The sequence below is a fragment of the Hoplias malabaricus genome, chromosome Y, assembly GCF_029633855.1.
Source record: "Hoplias malabaricus isolate fHopMal1 chromosome Y, fHopMal1.hap1, whole genome shotgun sequence".
Classification (NCBI taxonomy): Eukaryota; Metazoa; Chordata; class Actinopteri; order Characiformes; family Erythrinidae; genus Hoplias; species Hoplias malabaricus.
Genome location: NC_089820.1, coordinates 77,692,757 through 77,718,290, shown reverse-complemented (window position 1 = coordinate 77,718,290; position 25,534 = coordinate 77,692,757). Strand labels below are relative to the sequence as shown.

Sequence of the window (25,534 nt, the reverse complement as noted above, 5' to 3'; positions counted from 1 at the left end):
TACCACAAGTGTATGACATTAGCTGTACTTCATTCAGTGATGTGGACTGTGAATTTACGAGCTAATGACTCTCTGCATTCACGTAAAACAGCAAGATAGCTAAGGCAAACAAAATAAAGCATTAATACAAAGTTCTGACCTATTTAATTCTATTTAGTAAGTAGTTCATGACCATCGATACCTTGTTCTTGTGCGATTCAACTTGTCTTTCTTGTCATCATCGTCAATCGAGCAGTTCTCATCGTCCTCCTTGTCCTCCCTCTTTATATCTGTACTGGAGGAAAGGGAGGAGCGGGAGAGGCTTCCAGGCAGACCTGAGACACAAAATACAAAACAGGAAAATTTAGAGAAGCTGCATTTGTCAAAAAGGCAATGCATTAAAGTAGGCATGAGCAGTAAAACAACAACAACTATTAAAATCATTAACTCTCTAACTCTCTCTCTCTCTCTCTCTCTCTCTCTCTCTATATATATATATATATATATATATATATAATGATTATTAAGTTGTTTGAATTCTCAACTTGGTATCATTAGACAGGATATTTATGTTAAAAGCTAAGCAGCAGCGATATGAAAGTGTCAAACAAATAACTACAGTGGAATTTGAGTTCCAAACTTGTGTTTATTGATAGTCAGAAAACATGTTATTTCTTACTAATTCAAGGAATAAGGTTTAAAAGACCGTTGGTCCCCCCCCCAATAGGCGTCTTGCCTGTGACGTAGACGGTGGACTCTAGACAACTCTAGAAGTTGCACTTGATTTAATGCAAAATGACGAAAAGGTGTGTTGTTTTTGGCTGCAATCATTCAATGTACAGTGGGACATCTGTGAACAAATGGTCCAAAGATCCCAAAATATCCAGAAAATGGACTAAATTTGTCAACTTTAAATGGGCACTTTGGAAAGAACCATCCGCTCACTCCGTTATCTGTAGCTCATTTCACTGGCGCTTTTCCAACAATATGGGCATGTAAGGACACCAACGAAAGGTGTTCAAGAGCCTCTGTAACATGGAGGTAAAAAGGGTAAGGTTTAGATACTGTCATAACAGTCAGTCATAACGGTGTTTTTTCCGCGGCGTTGTTCAGCTGTTGTCCATCAGTGACGTCACGGTTGCGTTCAAGAATTTCCGTAGCGAGCTCGGGTTTTTCAGTCAATTTAATAAAATTGTCAGTTTTAAAGCAAATTAAGCTGCTATTTTCATTTTAATTCATACTTATATATGTCAGTAACTACAATAATATGAAATATTCATGGAGGTCCATTAAGTGGAGCCTAGACTTTAAACAAAAGGTTCTCTGGCCCACTAGATGGCAATGTGCAACTTTTATAAAGTAGCCAAGCAGAGAAGAAAATTTGCATCTTTAGAGGCAAGAAGAGATGATATTAGCTGAGCCAGGTAGCAAGATATTTTTAAAAATCCTTATTACAAAGTGACTAAAAAGGCCACATGCACTGAACTGGTTTTCAACATTTAGAATTACATGACATTCAGATTGTGATAAAAACAGACAAGTAATAATTAGCAACAATTAACAAAATAAAATTAATTATAATGATAAATATTTTGCCATTAGATGTCTGGTCATGCTGCCCAGCCCTACAGTCAGCTCACTCATAGGTATGCCTTAGCAGTAAGATCTTTGCCCATATCGACAAACCCTACACTACACTTCGAGCGGACCTCAGACCTCAAAAAATCTTTTGAGTATTTTACTCACTGGTGAAGCCCTCAGGCTGAGAGCTGGCAGGAGTCTGTGCTGGGGCATGGTGTCCATGCAGGAGGCCACTGGAAGGGGGTAAGCCTGCAGATTCCTCATGGTGCTCAGGCACCATGCCAGGCAGCCGACCGTGGAGACTGAAGCTCTGGCTGAGGGAGCTCAGGCCCACTGCTCCTCCGGCTGCACTCAGTAGACTGTGCATGTCTGCCGCCAGCCCTGAGCCTGGACCTGGTCCCACTGCATGGTTCCTCAACACATGTAAAGCTTCACCCAGACAATCTTCCATCTTGTTTTGCTGCAGAATGAAGTAATGGAGAACTTCAGAGAGCATCAGATAACAACCAGGACGTCTACATTTTTTTCAAATAATGGTTTATTTCATTGTGGTTATCAACAACAAATTTAAAATCATTTGACTTTAAAATATGTCAATATTTAGGACAGGCCTCTAAACTCGATTTAGCACTATTTTTGATCAATGCAATACCAGTGCTTGTAATCCTCCTTCAAAGTTTGGTGACGGTGTAGGCTGTGTGGACCCTCTAGACCACTGGGAGGCAGAGGCTGCAAAAGGGAAGGAGAACAGAAAAAATGGAACATTCTTTAAAATGATACTAAATAAACACCTGTAGTATGAATTTCTACGTCCAGCTTAGTGTTAAATAACACGCATCCTCAGAGTAGGCCAAATTAAATTAATCCTGTAAATATAATGTTTCAACAATAGATGGCGCCAATCAGCTTTTCTCAGACACGTAATCCATTTCTCATACATTTCTCATGAATACAGAAACACACATACCTCCCATGCTCTGTGGAGAGCCCACCGGGGTGGGTGGAGTTGAAGAAAAGTTGCTTCCGTTGTTGTCTGATGGGTATATCTAAACATGAAACAGACGTAACGTTAAGGACAAGCTTACAGTTTAGTAATTTCAGAATAATCACTTAAGGTGGACAACATAAAATATCATTGTAAACTTCAATGAAAAGGTCACTAAACATAAATTAACAATGTTTTGCTGGGGCACCAAGTCCATTTCATATCCTTCACTCTTTCTCCCTGACCCCCAAGCACAGCTGCGGTTCAGAGTAATTTTAATGTCAGTTTTAGATGAAAATAATAGCAGAGAAATATGACTAGCTTCACTCACCGATGCAAGAGCTTTTCCAATCTCATCTCCTGAACTTCCTGCTGTGGTGCCTCTGTTGCCTGAAATAATCACAGCCACAAAATAAACAAGGTCACAAAAATGTACACGTGTGATGGTGGGCTTCTCATAAAATGGCCAACTAGGGCAGTCCTTGTAGTGAGGTTCACACATGTCCCCCACACTGCTCTGCGGCAGTAGAAGGGCGTAGCCTCTTACCCATGATGGCGTCTGCTCCACTGATGGGTGGCGTGTGGTTGGGGACTCCGTAGCTGCTAGATGCAGACTGGAAGCTGGCTGGAAGGTTGCCACCATTAACCTCATTGCCATGGTGAGGGTAGTTTGGAGGGGACAGGGGCAAAGCCTGCCTCTTCTGGAAGAGAGGAGATATACGACAGTGAAAGCCACTTTGTACGCTGACCAACATAAACAGCTGGGCTCATTTCACATTTAATGCCTCAACGATATTAAAGTAGTGGAAGGTGAATATGCAAAGTTTAAAAATAAATGTGTAAAGTTGGGGTTTACCAAGCGATCTGGAGGGTTGAGTGAAGAAAAGGGTGCAGCCTGGGCAAGGTGAGGCATAGATGAATAACCTGACTGACCCCATGGATCTTGAAGACCTTCTGTGAAAGCAAAATATTTTCAATAATTTTATGAAATTTAAATTATATTAATTTAAACTCTGGGAAAATAAAATGCTATGTGTAAATATAAAATGAACCACAAACAAATGAAAACAATTTAGAAATGACATACATATGATCATAAGGTTGTTCCCATTAATTAAATTAGAAGAAATAAACCGACATAAAATGTGCAGCCCATTTGTAAATCCTAAAGTCCTTTTTGAAACTAACAATGAAGCCATAAAAATCATATTTTAGCTTTAGAAATTTTTTTTCCATTCTTGTTTCCAAAAAAGCAAAGGAAAAAAAACACTAAGACCATGCTTGATGTCCAATAACAGTTCACACACCTTGCAGATAGAAGGAGCCTGGGTAAACACTACCAGTTTTCGAGGCTGGGTAGCCTGCATTCTCCTGGTTATAGTCCTCACCAGGGACTGCTGGGTAGACCTGTACTCGCAGGAGAAATCAGGTTTTCCGTTAGGAGAATTTCAAATATCCGTGACAAACAAGGTAATCCACAAAGAACTATGATAAAATTGTCACTGAATTATAACATGTATTTTGTGTGTCTCTGTGAAATAGTTCTATTATTGTGGCTGTAAAAGAGTGCAGTGCATGTGTGTTGAATCAGGAAACATCCACCGCAGAACACAGAATACAGAACACATGCTGTCCCAAGGGAAACATCCCAAATAGCTGCATGGGCTACCACAGACACTCCTTCACATAGAAACATTCATAGCCAGACACACCTCAAAAAGAAGATTGTAGTGTGCTCTATTTTAACAGTACAGTATTAATAATTATGTTAAGTAGCAAAAGAAGCCATGGAAATAAATGACCTCCGCAACTCGTCAACACAACAAAAGGTTAAAACCGAAAGATGAAAAGCAACATGAAGCCATTTACTTGGCACAGCTACAGATCCTGTCTGATTTAATTGGTTCCGAGCTCTGGGGTTTTGGTGTAAATGAAGAAATCAAGCTATAAAGCAGAAAGACTGAGGATCCAGGGCTTTGAGGGTTATTTGTGTAATTTGATTAAACAGTATGATGTGAGGGGAGATGGAAGAAAGAAAGGGGAGAGAGAGAGAGAGAGAGAAAGAAAAAGAGAGAGAAAATAGAGAGAGAGAAAGAGAGAGAGAGATGCATTCCCAATTACAGAGCCATCTGCCCATTCCTGGAGGCCAGCCAACACCACAGGCAGCTGGGAGAGAGGGAGGGAGAAGAACGAATGTAGAGAGGAAGAGGGAGAGAAAGCAAAAATGAGCGAGGACAGACAGGAGAGAGGGAGTGGGGGGGGGCAGGGACAGAGAACACTGGAAAGAGAAGGGGACAAGAAGAGAAGAGGAGGAGTATAAATGTAAAAGAGGGAGGGAACAGAACTGAGGATAAAAATAAAAATGGAAAGAGAGTAGAGGACACACCACAAAAGAAAGCATGCGATTGTGGTATTTCTTTTTTGCTTGTCCAAAAAGAAAAAAAAGAGTTGGGACTCAATAAAACACAGGCCATATGACTTACACTTTGTTTATTTAACAGGGACACCATTATGTCATGGGGTAAATATGGCAGATTTAGCCAAAAGGCCAGTTTTCATCTGGTGTCCATTAGCAGGATGAATATTCAATTAATTCTGACATTCGTTTGATGTGATAAATCAATTAATGTAACAGGGATGTGCTGATTAAACAGGGATACTTAGTAAAATAAAAATAAACTATTCACAACTATTCAATCAAAAACCATAAAATAAAAATACAACGTTGCTCATACATCCCAATATCTTAAATACATTTACTTCACCTGCTGTGGTTAGCCCCACCCAGTCAGGTTGAATTATAAGAAATGTTACAGCCTGCAGAGATGATAAATTCTGAGATATCATTTTTAAGTGATTGTGAACTAACTGACATACGTCATTTGTAAAAAAAAAAAAAACAAGTAACAAAGCAGCCTGCCAAATTATCTTAGATAAATAGAAGTTGGAACATAGAAAAATCCTATGTCTGTGAGTCTTAAGTCAGATCTCAGATGTTAAATGTTAATAAAACTATTGAACTTCAGAGAACAGGCAATCCAAGTACATTTAGGATATGGCCCCTTTAAATGCGGACTAATCTACACAGCAATTCAAATTCTTCACAGCAGGCCTAAAAGGCCAGGTATTAGAGGATGAGTCTCAGTCTGTGCTGGGATTTAGTAGGCCAGGTTAGAACCCAGCTATCACACACTGTGTATTTGATGTGTGAGAAAGAAAGAAAGACGATGGGTGAGGTGCAAGTTTATTATTTTGACAAAAGGGCTTATGCACGAACGCTTAAAAGCATACTGCATGGGTAAGCACAACCCTAAAAATAGGAATATCTGGTTACCGCTAAAAACAGTATATTTGTGTGTGCATATCTGGATTCATGTGGGCAAGATTAAGCCTCGCATGAGTGAATGCCTCATGTGTTCTCATAATGTGCAAGGATGTGTTTCCAATTGTTTTGTGTGTCAGGATGGGGGGGCGTGTTGTCTGATGGCATGTGCCAGTGTTAATCCTGGCTCAGACACAGACTCTGTGCCCTGAAAGAGCTACCATCTACTAACGAGGTCACTCTCTCTCTCTCTCCGTCCCTCTCTCGCTCTCTCTCACACTAAGGTAGCCATTATATATAGATATAAACTATAAAACTTTCAGCACTGTCAAACAACCCACTGTTACTGCCACGATTCCTTGCATTTCAACCACAGGCGGATTTTACTGTAAAGAAGCCATCACTACCAAGACTCTTGTAGATTTGGTTACGTCTGTCTCCCTGCACATTTTTCTGTATTAAAAGTCCCCCGCTGACTTCCTAGAAAAGGAACCCTGATGCTTGGGAGTATGACCTGTCATTCCAGTCATCACAGCACGTCCTGCACAGAATCGCCACTGTCAATGACCTTGCAGAACGCAGTGTAGCACTGATCCGGGACTATACCCAACCACTGACGAAGGATGAACAGCAATATAAATACTTGCTTTAAGCTGCTGAGTGGCATCATTGTTTCCAGACACAAAGCAGAAAAGGCCTGTGTATGAATCGCTACAGAACTGATATACTATGAATACTATGTGTTTATGTTGATTGTGATGTGTCTTCTTGATAAATGATAGATTTGAGTTAAATTAGTGTTTTAGTTTGAGCAGCTGCACCGCTGAATTAATGCAATTTTGCATGTTTCAAAATATCAACATTGTAATTTTCAACCCAATTTGTTTTCAAACCATATTTGACACCAATAATTATCTTACAATAATGAACAATTTTAACAACAAGCACCTGAAGAGAGTCCTCGTTTTGGTTTAGGTTAACTTTTGAGGACTAGCATATTTTGTACACACACACAAAAAAAAGTCAGTGACACTTACTGAGGATGGGAGACCAGGGGGCACCTTCCTGATCTTTTTCGGCTGGTTATCTGAACAAGAAAAATAAAATCCAAATCAATGATTTTGAGCAAGATAAATGATAATCACTACATACGTGCAATATAACCCACATATGACATAAACCCTGAAAAACAATAAGCTATAAGGAGGTTTTGTTTATACAGCAATGATATATTAGTGCTGTCAAAGTTTATACATTAATGATCTACAGTCAATTAATGGCACTCATTTTTTAAACACAGCTAACACATTTATACAGTTTCCCTTTCAGCTGTCTTTAGTTCCATCCTTTGGCCACAAGCCCCTTTCCTATACCAGTCCCCCACAAAATATGTAGTATGAAAGCCTACAGTCTTTCAAGAGACAGAACATTGAGCCACTGATGCTCTCACTTGAACCTCTGTAATGACAAATAGGAGTTGCGTTTATGTTTAGGTTCGCCGGTGTTCAGGTGATTTTATGCCACTTAACTATTCTAAACTGTAGCTCTAGTATTTGAGAGAATGGGTTTAAAATATACAGTTGTACTACAGTAATGCTTGATAACGATGATTTTTTTTCCTGGCTTATGTATGTGTACTCTAAAATTGGGCCCAAGCCCAGAAGACTCTTTCAGTCCATCTTACCAAGAACAGTTTCAGGGGGCCTCCTGCGGTTGCCGTATGGGCCATAGAAGGTGGATGAAGATTTGAGTCCAGATGGAGACAGGCCATCAGGACTGGACATGGACATTTCCCCTGGATGGTACTGTGAATGGAAGCAGAGGTGAGTCCGTGCAATTTAAATAAACCGTAAGAGCAGAACCTCAAATGACAGTAAAGATGACTTCAGTGAAAAATGTTTTGTTACCTGTGTGCCAAAGGAGTAAGTTCCTCTTTCTGATTTACCTGCAAGAGAGAGATGACATGTTTTTATATTACTGGCTTACAGGACACTGATAAAGGGATTTCTTAGCAAAACAATGCACACAATGCTTAAGTTCATGTGCATAATCAAATGCTTTTGTTCACCGGCTTCCAAACCTGTTTCTGCTTACGCAAGCAGACATGTCATTAGAGCGAACAACAAAACAAACAAAATGCACAAGCACTGCAACATTTGTTGGGCTGACATTTCTATTAAACCATAGTTTATGTGGTTATTATGCACTGACAGTTTACAGGTTCCACACAATAGTTCCAAATGTGTGGTTTTGTGTACTGACCACACCCATCATAGAAAAGCAAATCAGGATTATGAAAACACACCATCATATTATTCACTCTTACACTTCTGTAGTAATTTATTCACTGTGAGAAGGTGTAGGATGATAGGCTGCTTACGCTCTTCTCTGTTTGGCTGGCCTCCATCTGGCTCAGCAAGGCTGGCAGAGTGGATGAGGTGTACTGTTTACGGCCTCAGACTCAGGCCTGAACAACAAATTGCCCCATTATAAATGCTCTGGCGCTAATTAAGCAAGCCCCCCACCTTACGCTGTTCCTGAGAGGCAGCCACCCCCCTGGTTAAGCCCCAGGGGGGTTGGGGCTGCGCTCCAGTGGACTTAACCCCACTCTTCAACACCCATCCCCCCCACAGCACCCCACCGGCCACATCATGTGAGGCTTTACTGAGGAAATCCCTGTGTGACCCCATCCAAAGTGTGGAGACCACTATAAGCTCAGCTATGCTGGGCTGGTGACAGTCATCATATACGCATATCTGTATAAATGGTATCTGTGTCACACAAAAATATTGATGCGTTCAGTGCATTGATGGGTGACACAACATACTTAACTGCACAGATCACTTGCTGGGTGCTTCAGTTTTGGTATAAAGGGCAGCTGTAAATATTATATGGGGTTCCCCAATTGTAATAGTTCTAACTGCACCATGTAGTGTTCAATCAGTTGAGGCAGATTTGATAATCTCCAGACTTTTTGGGACCTCTAACTTTTCTTTTCAGTTTACAATAACTTTAAGAAACATCTAATATCTACTCTAGCATATTGAAAAGCAGTTCCAATATTTTAGAAATCTGTGTATCAATAAAATTAAGATTTAAACAACTTCATTCAGTGACTGGATGTGTATTGCTTAATTTTAGAGACTACAGTTTGAATTCAGACTCTACAGTGTGCATTGTTTCCAGTGATGATGCTTTAAACCAACAATTCAGTGTTCAATATCTGCAAAGCTTTTGACCTCAAACAGGTTTAATATCCATTCGTGGTATAGAGGTAACCCTATGTGCAGGATATTTTAAAACATAAGGCTACAGAGAAATTTTGTTTAAATACATGTGTGTGTTTACTGGAGGTTTTTATTAGCTGTATTTATAAAACAAAATAAATAATTTGCCAGTTTCCCTATGGCAATCTATTGAAATGATTCCGTTGTAAGGTATTTTGTTTGCATTTTAACCACTGAATTATGCAATGGTTTTAAAAAAATGTAACAAAAGTAGTGAGACACAGAAAACAATACAAATCTCTTCCAGGTATCTTTTCTTATTTATCTGTAAAGCAATGTAAAACTGTAAATTTTGTAAACCCTTTTTGGTGAGCAGTGAACTTGTATTGCTCCAAGTATTGCTTTGGTTTAGTAACAAGTGCTGATGTGATTAAAAAGTTGAAGTTCTTTTAAAAAATGATTTGATGATGCATAGGTATACCTCCAATTCCTGAGCTGTACAGTGGTGAGGGGGACATGCCTTCATGTTCACTGTAGTGGGCTCCCTCTCCATACCCCTATATGAACATAAATGAGTTTATAACAAATGAAATTGAGAATTCATCACCCTCAAAAAATGACAGATCAATAAAAAAATGAACAAAACTGACAATTGTGCATTTTATTGACATCTTTCCACATACTGTATACCGTAAAGTGCCAGAAAACACATATTCAATTTCATTTAAGATTTGTTAAGAACATGACTGATGATTGAGTTAATAACCTGTTAGCTGCATTAGCCTTGAAGCTCTAGTCCAAAGCTAATGTAGCAGCTATTTTACTCTAAGATGTCCAGGAAGTTTAAATACATTTTAAGTAAATGAAGCTAATTTTATTTTTAAAACTCACAGCTCCAAATGGGTTCGTAGTGTATCATCTTTTAACTAAGAGAGGTGACAGCAAATTCACACTATCTGATTCAGGGTGGCATTTGAGAGATCAGATAAGAAGTAGATAAGATGAAGGGATCAATGTTTCTACCCGCCTAATCTCTGAGGTTGACCAGATGACCAACTGACACAGTAACACTCACCTACAAGCTCCGACTGTCTCAGGAAATACGTCACACAACACAGCAATCATGGAATCAGACTGTCTGCTTTTTCATGGCTTTATTCAGAGCGCATCGAAAGAGCACTGCTAGACAGATACTTTCAGAGAGTCTGATCTGTGTCTAAATGTCTGACCCATAATCTAATCAACTGACATGATTTGTAACTCCTCTGATGAGCTGATGATGGAGGGTTGAAACTGAATCTATGTTTTACTACGTGAGGAAAACGAGTCTTGATCATGCACCTTACAAAAATCTTAAGAGTTCTGGCAAAGGGGAGGTTCTGAAAATACTCCTCTTTACAGCAAAACAAAAACTGAGGTACTGGATGCATGTGAGATTACAACTGTAAATAAAAAAAAGTAAAAATGTACTACATATCAACAGCAATAAGGAGGCAATTTGTATCATATTACTATGTTATAAACTTATATTTTCCCCAACAGGCTCAGCTACATTAACAATGAATGTATATTAATACAATTATTCTTAACATGTTTTTAACATAGCAAACGTTTCTTACTCTATGTTATTCCAATAAAAAATTCTGTGAGTTTTCTTCAAAATGATCGGCAGGTTAATGATACATTGCTAACGTAATCAATAGTGATAGCTCTAGTCTCAACAACATACATTGCAAGTATCTAAGCAAGTCTGACAGCCTAATGGACTTTCTCACCTAATGGACTGTGACAGATATGACAGACTGTGCTGGAGAACAGTGATGATTAAAAAGTGTAAAATGTGGACAGTTTGCCCATTGTTGGGCAAACTCACAGAAAACGTGACTGTGTTCATTCTTACCCGTGAACTGAAGGATGAACTATTCTGTTCTCCTGAGCCCCAAGAGCCTGATCCATTCCTATCGTCCAAGCCTGCAACAGAAACATACATAATTCTGTATACAGATCATACACCCCTTCCTACAATGGTAATAATCATTAGTCATTATTATAATCATCAGTGTTTACAAATGGGCTGCTTATTTTCTAATGCTGGCATAGTCCAGTGCCTGCAGCTTAGCACCTCATTCTGGAAGATTCCATCAGCTATTAATAAAAGCTCTGAAATCAGAACAAAATAAAAATACACATGGCTTACACAGCATAAACACTGAGCTCACCTCTGGCTATTCTTACATTAGCCTACCCGGCCTGCCATTAAGAAGGGATTTCATATAATCCATTCCTTTGAAAAGGATTAATTTAATTCATCTGTTTGCCACGCAGAATGAGGTACGGGGGAAATGAAAACTGTGGCCAGGGGAAGTCCTCTCATTTATGCTGGTGACTACATAAAAAGAATTCAGACTATGAGAAATAACGACCGGGAGCAGCTTACAGGGCTGGTGAAGGGGGAATATGATGACGCTGGTGGGGTATGCGGTATGCCAGGCCTTTAACTGTCACATTATTAGAATCTAATGCCTGTTATCAGAGATTTTTCTACACATCAGCACATTTCTCTCAGTGACAGGGCCATGCCACACCTAGGCTAGAGATATATTTGCTGCTTGGCCATGCGTTTGCGTAGACAACCGCCTGTGTCGTGAACGTAACTGTTCGCATACTTGTCTATGTGCCAAGCTTGAAATTGGAGGCTTCCACGAGAGGGCAGACCAGAGAAAGATAAAGACTTGGCTCTGACACAGCCCTTCTTCAAAACCTGCCGCCATCGCGATGCTGTTGATCGCTTGCACTGCCCTTACCGTTTACGCGCATACTGAACCTTGTTTTTAATGTCTGAAAATGTGCACAAGGGAAGCACCAAACAGACACAGGATGTGCAAGGCAGCCATCATGCATGCGCAAACGCATAGTTCACAGCAGGTGTATCTCTAGCGTAGGGGCACAGAATGATTATTTTTAAAATGAATAAATGAAAAAACAAAATAAACCTTTGATGTGATGGGGTTAAGGAGCAAAACCAGCTACTTTCTTTAAATGCAAACATCACCTGTCAGCAGGACAGTTATGGATTTATCCATTGATTGCAGGCAGGACTGTTGCAGATATGTCAAATGACTGCAAGACAGGTGGCTTATTCTTTTTTTTTATCTTCTAGGACCCACTGATGCAACAACACATGACTTAAACCTAATGCTATCCAGAGAAATCTTTCAGACATTAACTGGAGAAGAGACATTAATGTAACAGATGAATTGTTTTTTAAATTTCACTGGTGTTGCTTTTTACGGACTGGTCAGGGCTGAACTAATGAGAAAACAGATTAAATCAAACTGCTTATGCAAACAGTTTTTTGATACCACCAAAAAATCCAGGGTGACTGCTGTGTGATTGGACCAATCGTGCCTCCCTGTGACTAGCCTGTATTGTTTTTTTAGATAATGTGAAATGCCTGGAGAGGGCCTGCGGTTGGTTAGGATGCTCACAAAGTATACATAATGTATCATTCTGTGATAGCAGTAGTGCACAGGGAGGTGTGATAATGTCAAAGCGCAGTATATTGCATAGTGTCCATAGTGGTGTTTTCATGTGTCCATAAGATGTATATTCCATGCCATGTGGGGGCTATTTTGAATTTGACATTTTGCACAGACTTAGAAGCCGTTCCATTTCAAGTGTTCAGAAGAAAAAATAAACAAGTACTGAAGAGGTACAGTGACACATTTAAATAGTAAAGTACTTTGATGCTTCTGAAAATGCAAACACATTTGGGTTAGAATGCAGAGCAGGAGAACTTTAAAGATTGATGGAGCAGAAATTTCCAGAACACCGCCCCCTCCTGCTTTAACGCTGGCGAGTATCTCTGGAGAAAAGAGCCTTAATTGTGTGCTGATTTGCATAAGTGTGCATATTAATGAACCCGTGGCTTATGAATATTCATATTTTTTGTTTTGTTGTCTAATTAAAAGAGGGGGAAGGGAAGGAGGGGGAGGGAATCATGACAGCGTCGGCGACAGAGCAGAACCTGAGTGAAATACGAGGCCGCCAGTATTGCCGTGACAACCGCGATCTCCCGGCAGCGTTCCAGAGGTGTTTTGGAGTGGAGAGACGTGGGCTTGTGTCAGCAAATTCAATCAAGAGACAAAGTGCAGAACATCTTAAGTCTGTAGCTTGTGAACTGTGGTGCTATCTGACAGCACTGGGCCAGAGCCATCTCTTGACTCCCCTGTCAATGCACACACATCACCGGCGGAGTGTGACCGAAAAAACAGGAAAGAACGATCTGAGTGAGTTAACGGGCACTCTGCTGCTCCACGGCAGACTACCTGTCTTTAGACAATGCCCCTGGAAATCTCATTAAGGTTTGTTTATTTACCTAAAACACTGCAACAATACAGGGACTTCCTGAGAGCACGGAACATTTCACCAGCAGAATGCCGTCATTTAAACGACATTTAAAACGATGGGGTGTAGAAAGTATACTGTATACAGCTATTCAAAAACAGAGAGAGAAAAAGAGAGATAGAGAGAGACAGAGATAAGGAGAGAGAGATGGTTACAGTAGGAGAAAATAGGAACAAGAGACAGATATAAAAAGATAAAGCTAGTGAAAGCAAGAGAGTATACAAAAAGAGGAAGGGAAAGAAAGAGAGGGAAACAGTGGAAAGAGAAAAATAAAAAAGAGAAAAATAAAAAAGAACAAAACAGAAAAGCAACAGACAGGAATAGCAATAAAAATGAGGGACAGTGGGAGCACAAGAGGGAATAAAGTGAGAGAAAGATAAAGAAAATGCGCAGAAGACATAGAAAGAGAGAGGGAAAAAAAAAACAGTGAACACTGAGCAATGTGAGAGGCAACAGGAGGGTGATGACATGTGGGGGTGTATGAAAAAAACACTCAAAAATAGCTTTAATCCATATTCATAAGCATGCAGAATATTCACTCTTATTAACAGATCAGATGATTAATGGAATAGAGGGAGAGAAATCGTGAGGCAGTCCTTTAAAACTAGCCCTGCTTGACTCTGTAGAAAACGTCTGGTGGGTAAAGCTTCGCCCTGAAGTTACGAGACATTCCCCCAACACCTGAATAAACAAAACTTTGCTCTGTAGGCTCAATAAAAAAGCTGCCATGCACGTTTCAGCGGTAAGAGCCGTCTAATGACTCCAGCTGATCCGTTCAGGCTTCGGCATGAGCACAGGGTCATATGAGAAAGACCTGCAGGGCAAAAATCATGACTTTATATACTCCAGAGCTAAGCTCTTTGTTTTCTCTGTAGTGAGACACTGATCTAAAATACTGGAGCAGTATCAGCACCCCTGAATAACTTTATTAAATGTGTACAGTAAAAAACATATTACTGAAAATTAGTGCTCTTTTTGGGTACGATGTCTTAGGACCATTTCTGTTATTTTTAATAACGCTGCCTGAGCTGAAGTAGAATGAACAAAATCATATTTGAAAGACAAGGTTTTATTCCAAGTATTTCTATTGTTCCATTCATAATGACATTAAGGCTACTATGTTTGAATTAAGTAAAAAAAATGAAGATACATGAACATGAATCATTAATAGTATCAATGGCTCAAGTTCAGGTTTGAGAACCCAGTGGGATTGGTGAGTCCCTATCTACCATCATTTCTCTTTTTCATTCTTTACGAGCAGGTGAGTCATTATAGTCTGGAGAGCTGATCTGAGATCCACCGGCTTTTGCACGCTACCTGTTTGTACAGAGCCACTGATTACTAAGGACAATAGAGACACAAGCTGGCACTCATGATGTCTTCACCCCATACTGCTCTCTGCCCTGGAGGCATGAGTGAAACTTACAGTGCTGTTGCATATGTGTGTGTGTGTGTGTGTCTATGAACACATGGAACAGCTCAGAGAGTGAGTCAGGACAAGCACATCCACGCACACCCCTTTAAAAAAGAAGAGGGTGCACACTAACCCTGTTAAAGAGAGCAAGGCTATAATTACAGAGGAAAAATGCTGGAATGGGTCTAGTCAGCCATGAGTCACAGGCTAGGAGCAGAACGTATGACACACACACACACACACACACACAAAGACAACACAAAGGCATAAAGCCATTAACCCACAGGATACACAGATATATCCATAATATCATAACAATACTTTGTTCAGGAAACACGGGCTAGACTGCAAATACTCCCTTTAATCACCAATGCCTATATCTTCCTGTCTATAACCAACAGCACTTAACTCAGTTAAAACTAGCTGAAATGAAGCAGAGTAAATACAGTATCTGCAGGGAATGTAATATTTTTTGAGTCATCTTATTTCTGCTTTGAACCACCTGTTACATGTTTGGGATTTTCAAATTCTAAATTTAGAGAATACTGGATTTCAGCACAAAAACAGGCCATCGTAAGTCTCAGAGTTTTAACAAAGCAAAAAAAAAAAAAAAAAAAAAGCAAAGAAAAATGTTTATCATCAACACAGATTTGGTCATTATTAACTGAGACATGTTAAGCATGTAAATTTTCCACCTATCCAACAGAGCATAAATCAGCCAAGTGTAATTTTCAAACATGGTGTTTGTAATAACACAGATTCGGCATGACACTAGTGCAAAACTTCAACATGTCCCGATAGCATTAGACAAACAGATATTAACATGGCCATTGAGCTGAATTCTGACTCCCCTCTCACAGACATATGGAACACACACAGGTTAAAATTAATGCAGTCTCATTAAATAAATTAGTTTTATGTTTACATTGTTTTTTTTTCATAATTAAAAATCACCCTGGAATTCAATATCGGTTATAACTATAATTAACCCTTTTTTCTACTTTAACTTATTTTTACTCTCTCTGCTGATCGGCCGGAAGCCCCTGGCCACCTTCAGGAATGGAAAGTTCTGCTTCATGCAAACCTCAGTGTTTCTCTGTGTTTTTCAGCAGAGTTTTGCAGTTATATTTATATCCCAGTTATTCTCACTTTCACATACTCAGTAAATGAAACTCACTGGCCAGCAACACCTCAGGGAATCAAGATCAAGCACCATGAAAGAGTTATCACAGGAAGCTAACGAATAGCTGTCAGTGATTCTATGCTGCACACCCCGCCACAGTAAATGTCATGGAGACGGAGCTAAATGACAGTGTGTGGCCGCTGTCTCGCGGTCCTGTAGCTTTAAACATGCCAAGTTGAATCATTATCACCAGAGGACAGTGGCAAGGTGTGGAAGAGCGTGAGCAGCCAAAGCAGCAGGAGAGAACAAAGCACGGCAGGCGCTCACGGCTGTAAGAGAATGCGAGAAAACTTTTATAAACTGCTCTTGACAAAAAGAAGGACGTTGTGTGTCTTCTGGGACTGTTATAATTCATAATATATACTACTCAGTTCTCATAGTTAACCAACTATAATATATGTGGAGTTTTTCCACATATATTATATATATATATATATATGACAACTGTATGCTTTACTGTACATTTAGATACAACAAATCAGAGTTATATGCTAATATTCCTTTCACGCATAGATGTTTTTCCAAATGAAACCTGAGTGGACCAGGTAACAAGGTCAATACCAATCTCAAAAATATAATAATATAAGTAACTGCATTGAATCAACTGTGATAAAAAAAACTATGACAACCCTAATTCCTTAAATATCTTTATTTATTTATATAACCAAACATTTTGTGGATTATGACACTTGCATTCTGTCTGTTTCTTTTTCATATGAAAGATGACTGGGGATGTACCTCCAGTAAAAGCCCTTGATATTAGACAGGTGGGAAAATGTCAACATGAACCTTTACAGACAGGTTTGGTTTTGTGGGTGCTGAAGCTTGAGGAAGGCAGCGACCTTCACACGCTTGAAAATGGCCAATCAGAAATGCAGACTAAGCATGGCTGCATTGTTGCAACTGTTACCAAGAGATCTCTCATTTGAGGCATAATCAAGGCATTTCATGTGCATTTCGTTTTAAATTTAAAAGTGTTGTCACCCAAATCCAACTGTTGCACAATACTAGGATGACTTTATCTATATAAAAGGTGCACAAAAATATAGAGTTTTAGTTTTGGCATAACAAAAACTGTAGTGTATGCCTTTTGCTGAGTGCTTCAGATTACTCTGGAAAAAAATCTAGTCCATAAGCTCCAAAAACAGTCATGATCTTTTCTGTAAATCTGACCTTTGTATGTGTTTAGTGTTATTTACAAAAAGCAGAACAAAATAAAACTGTTAAACCCCAATAAGAACCTGGGTTCATTAACAATATTAATTTACACTTCTATATCATGTGAAAACTTTATTTACTTAATCAATACAGGCCAACACTACAATGACTATATCTGTGTGAAGAAATCTCTAAAAGCCCCTGTAACATGAAAAATGCTCATACTGAAACCATAGAGCTAACCACATGTGCTTCCTATCAGCTTGCGCTTTACAATTCCAGAAGAACGCTTTGGTCCTATGACCTATGACTGGTGGGGGGAGTGTGCGCTTCACAATAGACAACCCAGCCGTTCTGGACAATAACAGTAACCGCCATCTTTTACAAAAGTGTTTCAACAAAGCACATCTCCTTACACTATCTTATTTCAAATAAGGACTTGTAAGTGAATATCTGCATGTGTCCTTTGTAGAGTAGAAGGGGGGTTGGTCTCAAATGAACCACTCATTAATATCGGCCACTACTGGTAATTACTTAGCAAACGGAGAAGCTCCTAACTCTTGAATATCACAGTAATTAACAGAAACATTCAAGTTTCACCCTGAGAGGAAGGAGCCAAAAGGAGGATTGATGGATAGACAAAAAGCTAAAGGGGGAGGGGGGGTGCTGAGGGTGAGAAAGAAGGGTTTGGGTTGTGCATTTGTTTTAATGTTTGTTGTTGATGTTCATGGGGGATGGGGGCTGTTCTGTCAGTTTCCCGCAACCATTCCCACACCTTCACTCTCAAATAGTGATGGAAAAGAAACAGCTGAAGCCACCAAAGAAAGAATAGCTGTCAAGTTTGGGAAAATCTCCATTTTATCTATTTCTCAGCTTTTAAAACACATCACAAATTTGTTCCCTTCTCTGTTTAACTCAAATTTCAGGGTCTGAACTCTCAATGTATATTGTGTCCAAACTAATTTATATTACATTTATAGCCTCCTTCTGTTGAGTCAGTTTGAGAAAGGCTCTAAATAAACAAACTTTATTTTTACCTTGTTACTATAATATGGTCAGAAATAACTCTCGACTGGAGAAGAGTTAAAAGACGAGAACAGTGTGGCCTACCTGAGCTTCCAAATGGTGTGCTGTTTAGAGTAGCGGATCTATTCTTTCCATTGGGCACTGGAAGAGGAAACATCTACAGGAGAGGGAGAACAGGGGTAAACCACCATAAATACAGGTTTAAACATGAAAAAATGAATATTTAAAGAAACAAAAACACAACAGGAACGGCATATGTTTAAATTACAATTCTAGACAAAACAATAATACACTGGTAAGAAAGAAAGTGAATATACATTCTGGTTACAATTGCCTGACATGAAAGCACAATAATCTTCGGGATAAATTGTACGATGTTTTTGAAAAAGCCATAGGAATACCAGGAAATGCCACACTTAAAAAAATAAAAATAAAATTGCAGTGATACTGGAAAACATAATTATTATATTTAACTAGATCTATCTCTGTTTTTTATATTCTAAGCAATTCCCCAATTTCTGAAAATTATTTTCACTGTTTTCCAAAGAAAAACATGCCTCTCAAAATTGTCATTTAATAGAAGAAGAGAAAACAATATAAACGTTCAATGGGAGTCAATGTGAAAGGATTTAATTCCAAGTAACTTTGGAGCATTTTATTTGGTTCATTCATCAAGACATTTTCACACAAAATATGTGTTCACGTGATGCATTAAACTATATTTTGATAAAAAAAGATAAATGTTTTCTTTGGACAGCGGTGGTGTAAAGCATATAGTAATGTACTTTATTACAATAACAAAACATCTCTTCATACTGCCCAACCCTAACTCTGGTGAGTGGTTATGGTTGCATGCCATAATGCTATAATTAAGTTCCGGTGAACAGACAGCTGTACTTCCTAACCTAAACCATATGGGAGAAATCTGCGCTTACCACACTGAAGTCCAGGAGATCACTAAGTTCTTTGTCTGTTCCTGCTGTGGTCATTCTGATGCTTGTATCACTCATCCTTCCTCAGTCAACACACATAGACTCACAAGCTATACTACCCCTGAAGGAAGGAAGAAAGTGCAATGAGTTAAATTAAAGGCTGTAAACATTTTAAACTTGACCAAAATGCATCAAACTTTTTAAGACTTGTGAACTTATGCTTATAAGCACAGATTCAACATAAGCCTTCTTCCATTTTAACCTAAAGAACCTACAATTCAATGTAGTATTTCTTGAGAAGCAAAACATAAAAACACTAAACTGGTAAACTTGAGTCTAAGCAGGAAACCTATCACAGACACTGAAGCAAATAATCACAAAATCACAATATTGTTTACGCAGCCTTTTTCATGACTACAGTTTGTGTTCTTTATCCTTGCAACAGGGGTAAAATATTATGAATAATGTCTTTCAATCTGGGTTTTTCCCCCCACTGCACTAAGACGCAAACCTAAATTTGTAATCAAATAATCAAAAAGAAATCAAAATAATATTGGCATGTGGCTTGTACAACTAGTCACTGATCACTAAACAAGCCTCGAGTCAATCTAGAAATGTGCTGGGTAATAATAGCCATGGGAAATTATAGCAATAATTTACCAGAGTTTTTTGAAAACCAGGCACAATTTTGGCTAAACTTCCCAGCGTTGGCAACTTAGTATGCAAAAATGGACATTTAACAGCCCTACTGTGGGAGGATATCCAACCAACCTCAGTCATCTTACAGCATGGTAGGTCAAAAATATTCCATCATCACTTCCTTGTGTTATGATACAAGCATACGTTTACCCCATTTTGGTGGTTATCTTGCAGTATGGGAGATTCAGTTAAAGAGAACTGGCACTAGCACTGGAGAGTAAATTTGAATAAACCAAGAAAAATATGTTTGAGGATTGGCAAACAGATGTCAATTCAATAATCTAAATTATAAAAAAGTAATATTTTATCTTGGTCACGATTTGGTGTGAAAACAGCTTTTTCTCTAAAAAATAGGGATTATATACCCAGACTGAAAAGATGAATATATGCCCTATCTATGTCTAAAAAACTACTAGCCAAACAAACAATCCATTCTCATAAAATCCTGGGAATTACTGGAGCTTTAATCCAAATAGTACATTATCTGATATGAGACAGATCACAAAACAGAGCAAATATATCCAAATGTTTTTTAACATATAATCTGAACAACATACCATCAGAGTTCCCATCTAATCTAGAGAGCTGACGTGAACCAGACAAGAGTGACTGTAAGAGAGAAAAGTAGGAAGGTGATCTGAGAAAGCCTTTCCTCCACATCATAGAGGACCTTTAAAACTGGGTTTTCCCACAATGCACCACATCACAGCTCATAACCCTTGGTTAACCAGATAGGGGCACCGCCAGAGAGTCTCCAGTCCAGGGGATTCAATAACAGCCGACCACACAAACACAAGCACTCTTACCTAGAACGGTGATAAACGCCTACACGGTTAGGGCTGACCATGAAACAGCTCGAATGCGCAAATATACAGGTTCATGTGGCTGACACCTTTTTTTTTGCAACCATTTACAATATGAAGCTACTCAGAGTTTTAAAATGAAAAAAGGGGCCAAATTGCTGCTGTTCTTCACCCCAAACTTCAAGTATATTATCATAAAATATTAAACATGTTTCTTTGAAGAACATGCACATTAACAGACAAATGTATCTTCAAATGTAAGCTCTAATAAAAATAAAGGCTAAATTTAACCTATGAAAATCAAATTCTATCATTGGTGTGCCCAACTCCATAAAGCAAACCATCCTTCATCCTCCAACACAATAAACCCAAAGCATTAAGCACTAAAGGCCAAAGAACGCAGACAGTAAGAGACGTTAATCTGCTCCCTGACTAACTGAGGGAGACGGTTTAGCCATCATCCCTTGCTAAATTGACAGATTAAAAACACAGTGCAATCTAACAGAATGTACAGCTTATGGGTCACTGCACCAACATCACCAGGCTAAGGATCGTCTTGGACAAATGTGTGTAAAGAAATATTTCTAATTTTGAAATTTCTACAAAAAGAGAAGTTAAATATCTTCTATTCTTCTGTTGAGATTTACTCCAAAGATTTATGCTTAAACTGTAGGAATACCACTTTAGAGATGAAGAGGGTGGATAGAAACATACAGTCGGTTATGTGGATATATTACAAATCCAAATACCACTGGGCAAATGGTCAGACCTCAAAACTCAACCGTTAATTGGGTTGTCGAGGGACATGGATATGGAATGAAACATTTACCTGTGCTAACCCTGAAACAGCTTAGACAATAATATTATCACTGGCTTTAGTGCGCTGCTCTGAAATTTATGGTAATTTAATATAGAATTTTTTAAGTAAAAGCCAATCTATTATTTTTCACAACAGGATTTTAAGTTTCTACTCAAAGTCTGTATGAGTTTAGTATGCCTTATGAAGATCATGACAAGAGTAGCTCAAATAGAGGTCCACTTTCCACATTTTCAGAGCTGAAGGTCCAGTTAGAGGTCATATGAGTGAGACTAACAAATGCACGTTTCAGTCCATTTACTGAATGGTTTTCACTGTTGATTTTCGAGTAATTCATAAGATGTCATTTTAGTTTCTGGACATGATGTTAGCCCGCCTCTGTCAATTTGATAAGCAACTTTTGAGCAAATTCTCAAACTAACAGCCGCTAAGTGATGTCAATGTTGTCACAGAAATTGTTTTGCAAGCTCTGTGACTGGATCTCAAGACACGAATGAAGACTTTGCAAAATTCAGATCAATGTTTTTATTTTGCTGGTCAGTAATAAACTGTATTTAGTACTGGACCAAGACCAGAGTCCACCTAGAGTACAACAGACCTATAATTTTGCTTCAAGTATTTCTATAATCTTATTATTAATAATGTTTTCTACAGGTTATTAATGTATAACACAGGTTAATACACATGTATTACACATTAAGATTACAAGGAAAACACTAGAACTTTACAGAATTAAGTCAAGTTTTTAAGAAACAACAATGCTTCACAAGCTTCAAGACAGTCTATAAATTACCATAAAAATCACAAGGACATGGTTAATTTGAATTATCCCACACTCTCCCCATGTGTCTCTGGAAGGAAACAACTTCCCGTTCACTCCTCTGAAGATGGCAGAGGTGTTACAATATGCTTATTAATATTCATGTTTTAAACGCAATGGCTGCAAGACAATACACTCTAGGAATAAAATACTCTTTGATGTTGAGATATATTGATTATATAACAGATATAACTCACATAAAGAAATGAGATAACAAAGAAATAAAAGAATAGACCTGCAAGCACTTACATACGAAAAGTATTATACTGTTAATAACTGTTAAACATAGTTTCACCATGTGGTGTGGTATGCAATACTTATTATACGTTGAGTGCTTTGGACTGTTCTGTATGGAAGGTTCATATTTATTATGTAATATATATATAAACGGAACAATTCACCACAAGCTGTGTTTGGGTCATTATTTTAGCAGTACTCCGGAAGCATGGGTTCAAAGGGAAATTTAACCATATTTTTCTACATTTCTGTTTAGTTCATGGTACAAGGTCATTCAGAGAGGTTTAATATGAAATGAAAAATGGTCAAATGCCTCTTCAATGGTGATCACAGGAATCTGGGCTCATCATATTGAGAGGAGAATATAGCCATTCTCTTTACAGGAATCCCACATATATCTTCTGCGTTTAAGTAATGTTGAACACTTTAATATAGTGGTAAACCTGGGGGAAAGTAAAATGGTGTGTGTTGGTGTTTTTTACGTGCGTGGAAGGCTATAGTTATGTCTGTTTTTGCATCTATGTGAATTTATATGACTTTAAATGTGCGGTTTCTTTATGCCCCAACAATCACTTTGTTACAGCTGACAAATTTACTCCTAGAGGATAATAAAAGTTTGAACATAATCTTACAGCATACTCATCTTTTAAAAGAGACCATTTGGAGAAATGTGTGTATTACTAGCCCCTCAGAAGATGGAGGGTTGAACTGGGAAAGGGGGTTAGAAGGACACACAACAGAGAGGGACACAGAAAGCGCTGGAAAAGTTATTGTATTTGTTCATCCTCTTAGAAAGCAACCTCAAGTCCTCATGAACAGCCCCCACACAGACACGCTTCAGTCCCTATTGCTCCATAAAAGAACCCCCCCCCCCAACACACACACACACCACCACAACCCCCTCTCCTCCACTCTCCAGCCAGGCGATCGACGCAAATAAATACTTATCGATTGTTCTGGAGGAAACTCATTATCTATTCGTCCCATCACGGCTAAATCGACTTCAGAAAAAAAAAAGATAAGATATCGTGTGTTTAATGGGGAAGGCAGGACGTGAGGGAACTGTTCATTGGAGAATTAGAGTAGAGTTAAAAAAAACTGGGCCTTCTCACAACTCCACACAACACAAAGAAAATTAAAGAGAGGCCTTGAAAAGTTTATGAGCTGCCTAAAGCATCAACAGAGGGTCACAGCAGTGAATGGCGAGCATGTGAATGGAAAACAGAAAAAATAAAAGGCCACAAAATCAGAATGACCCGAATTCATAAAATAGGGGAAAAGTTGTTTGGAATAAACAAAGGTTTTGCATTAAAATCCGGTTAACCACCATCAAGCTTGTTTTCCCCTCATTCAATTGCGACAAATACACTCTAAAATAATGTAAAACTAATTTGCGTTTTGTTTTTTTTTAAGTATTTTAAGTTTTCGCACCAATAAATATTCTCTTAAAATGGGGGTAAAGTCCTTCAAAACCAACTTTAAACATACAGCTCATTTTGGACCCTAATATTAGTGCCCATAAAGGGCCGTTAAATTCACTTTCTCAGAGTTTACTTTGTCAAATAAACACGTCGAATACATTATTTCGAAGTTTAATATTAGCATAAAATGTATTAGCGGCCTTAAAAATATATGTATACAACACGTATAAAGCCACACTGTGGTAAATACGTTATAATGCACTTTCAGACGTTAACGTTAATCCACACAAACACGACTGATTCTAAGTTATTTAAAGTTGCTACTGCAATCCAGGGCCGCTTAAAAAGAACCGTAAGTGTGTTTAAAATTATATAGCTATACTTCTATCTCGAACAGTTTTACAAAGAGCCTAAAATGCAGCATTTCCATACTTGTCATCGCCGCCTAAAGTGAACAAAGAAGTCGTTTCCTACGGCCATGCACACAAGTGGAGCTCATAAGCCAGAGCCCTCAGACAAAAAACATACAGGAAAAAAACTTAGGACCAGAGGTGGGTGAAACACAGGTCCAGAAAATATTTAAATCCACGCCGGTATTTTGTTCTAACCGCACTGAGTTCTATTCTGCTGTTTGGAGCCTGCTAGAGAAGCAAACGTAGTTGGAATGAAATCCCTGACTGGATTATATTGTTTTCCGGATCTGAACTCTGGAGCTCTGCTAAGGACCCGCTTGACGAAAAGTTGCTATGCTAGTTAGCCAGCGAAATGCATCAGAGAAGTTTATATATTTGCAAAAGTTCACATATTACCGTGTATTTGAAACGAGACAGAAAGAATAATTGACATGTGAGAAGAAAACCTTAGCCCGTGCTCTTACCTTTCGTCGGTTGTGAGTGTTCGGCATCCAACAGGAGGAATATCGGGAGAAAGAAAAAAACATAAAGTTGGGGGACAAATCCCCCACAAATTGCTTATTAACTGAGTTCAGTCTTCACCTTTATCCTTGAAAAGTCAAACGTCTGATCTCTTTAAAGTGTAATTACGACGTAGTAACTGTGCTAAATAAACTCCACCAAGTTGTACCCTATGGCTCTCTTCTGGTTGCTACCACTGCGACCGTTTCATCTTCCGAGTAACGTTAGACATTTTAGCCACCTCCACATTGTCATCCCCAACAGTGTATCACTCCGCGGAAAACGAGGACGGTGTCCGATTTCAAACGCCCAAAAACGAAGAAAGAGACCTTTCACGTTTTTACCTCGAATCAACTTAAGCTCACGGGTATTTTGAAGCAGAAACTCTTAAAATAATGAGCAGCGCCGTGTACTTTGGTATGAAAGCCGCTGGCTGTTGTTCTAAACCGCCAAGCACTATTCCAACCCGCGGAGTGACACAACAGAAAGTAAAGAACGGCACAGTGAGATAGAGCGATAAACCGACGGCATCAGCCAATAGAAGGTCAAGCAGTGTTTGATTGACTCACGTCCGAACAAATAGCGTTCGCCGAAACCCCGAAGGCCAAC

General features: G+C 38.8%; 1 protein-coding gene across 2 annotated transcripts in view; it reads right to left on the bottom strand.

Annotated features, from left to right (window-relative positions):
• The window catches only part of LOC136679205 (transcription factor E2-alpha-like), a 33,908-nt gene extending 8,744 nt beyond the window's left edge, over positions 1 to 25,164 (bottom strand). The window contains exons 1-16 of one of the 2 annotated variants that reach the window (XM_066657599.1): positions 24,889 to 25,163; positions 19,218 to 19,335; positions 18,367 to 18,439; positions 10,995 to 11,065; positions 9,576 to 9,651; positions 7,775 to 7,812; positions 7,552 to 7,672; positions 6,905 to 6,954; positions 3,853 to 3,952; positions 3,402 to 3,499; positions 3,093 to 3,246; positions 2,877 to 2,935; positions 2,528 to 2,606; positions 2,213 to 2,289; positions 1,726 to 2,020; positions 182 to 314 (exon numbers count right to left, since the gene is read on the bottom strand). In XM_066657599.1, the coding sequence (XP_066513696.1) occupies positions 182 to 314; positions 1,726 to 2,020; positions 2,213 to 2,289; positions 2,528 to 2,606; positions 2,877 to 2,935; positions 3,093 to 3,246; positions 3,402 to 3,499; positions 3,853 to 3,952; positions 6,905 to 6,954; positions 7,552 to 7,672; positions 7,775 to 7,812; positions 9,576 to 9,651; positions 10,995 to 11,065; positions 18,367 to 18,439; positions 19,218 to 19,292 (1,499 nt within the window). In that variant the 5' untranslated portion in view covers positions 19,293 to 19,335; positions 24,889 to 25,163. Of the gene's footprint in view, positions 1 to 181; positions 315 to 1,725; positions 2,021 to 2,212; positions 2,290 to 2,527; positions 2,607 to 2,876; positions 2,936 to 3,092; positions 3,247 to 3,401; positions 3,500 to 3,852; positions 3,953 to 6,904; positions 6,955 to 7,551; positions 7,673 to 7,774; positions 7,813 to 9,575; positions 9,652 to 10,994; positions 11,066 to 18,366; positions 18,440 to 19,217; positions 19,336 to 24,888 lie in introns of both variants that reach the window. The other variant, XM_066657600.1, reaches the window with a different exon arrangement.
• Between the last annotated feature and the right edge of the window lie 370 nt (positions 25,165 to 25,534).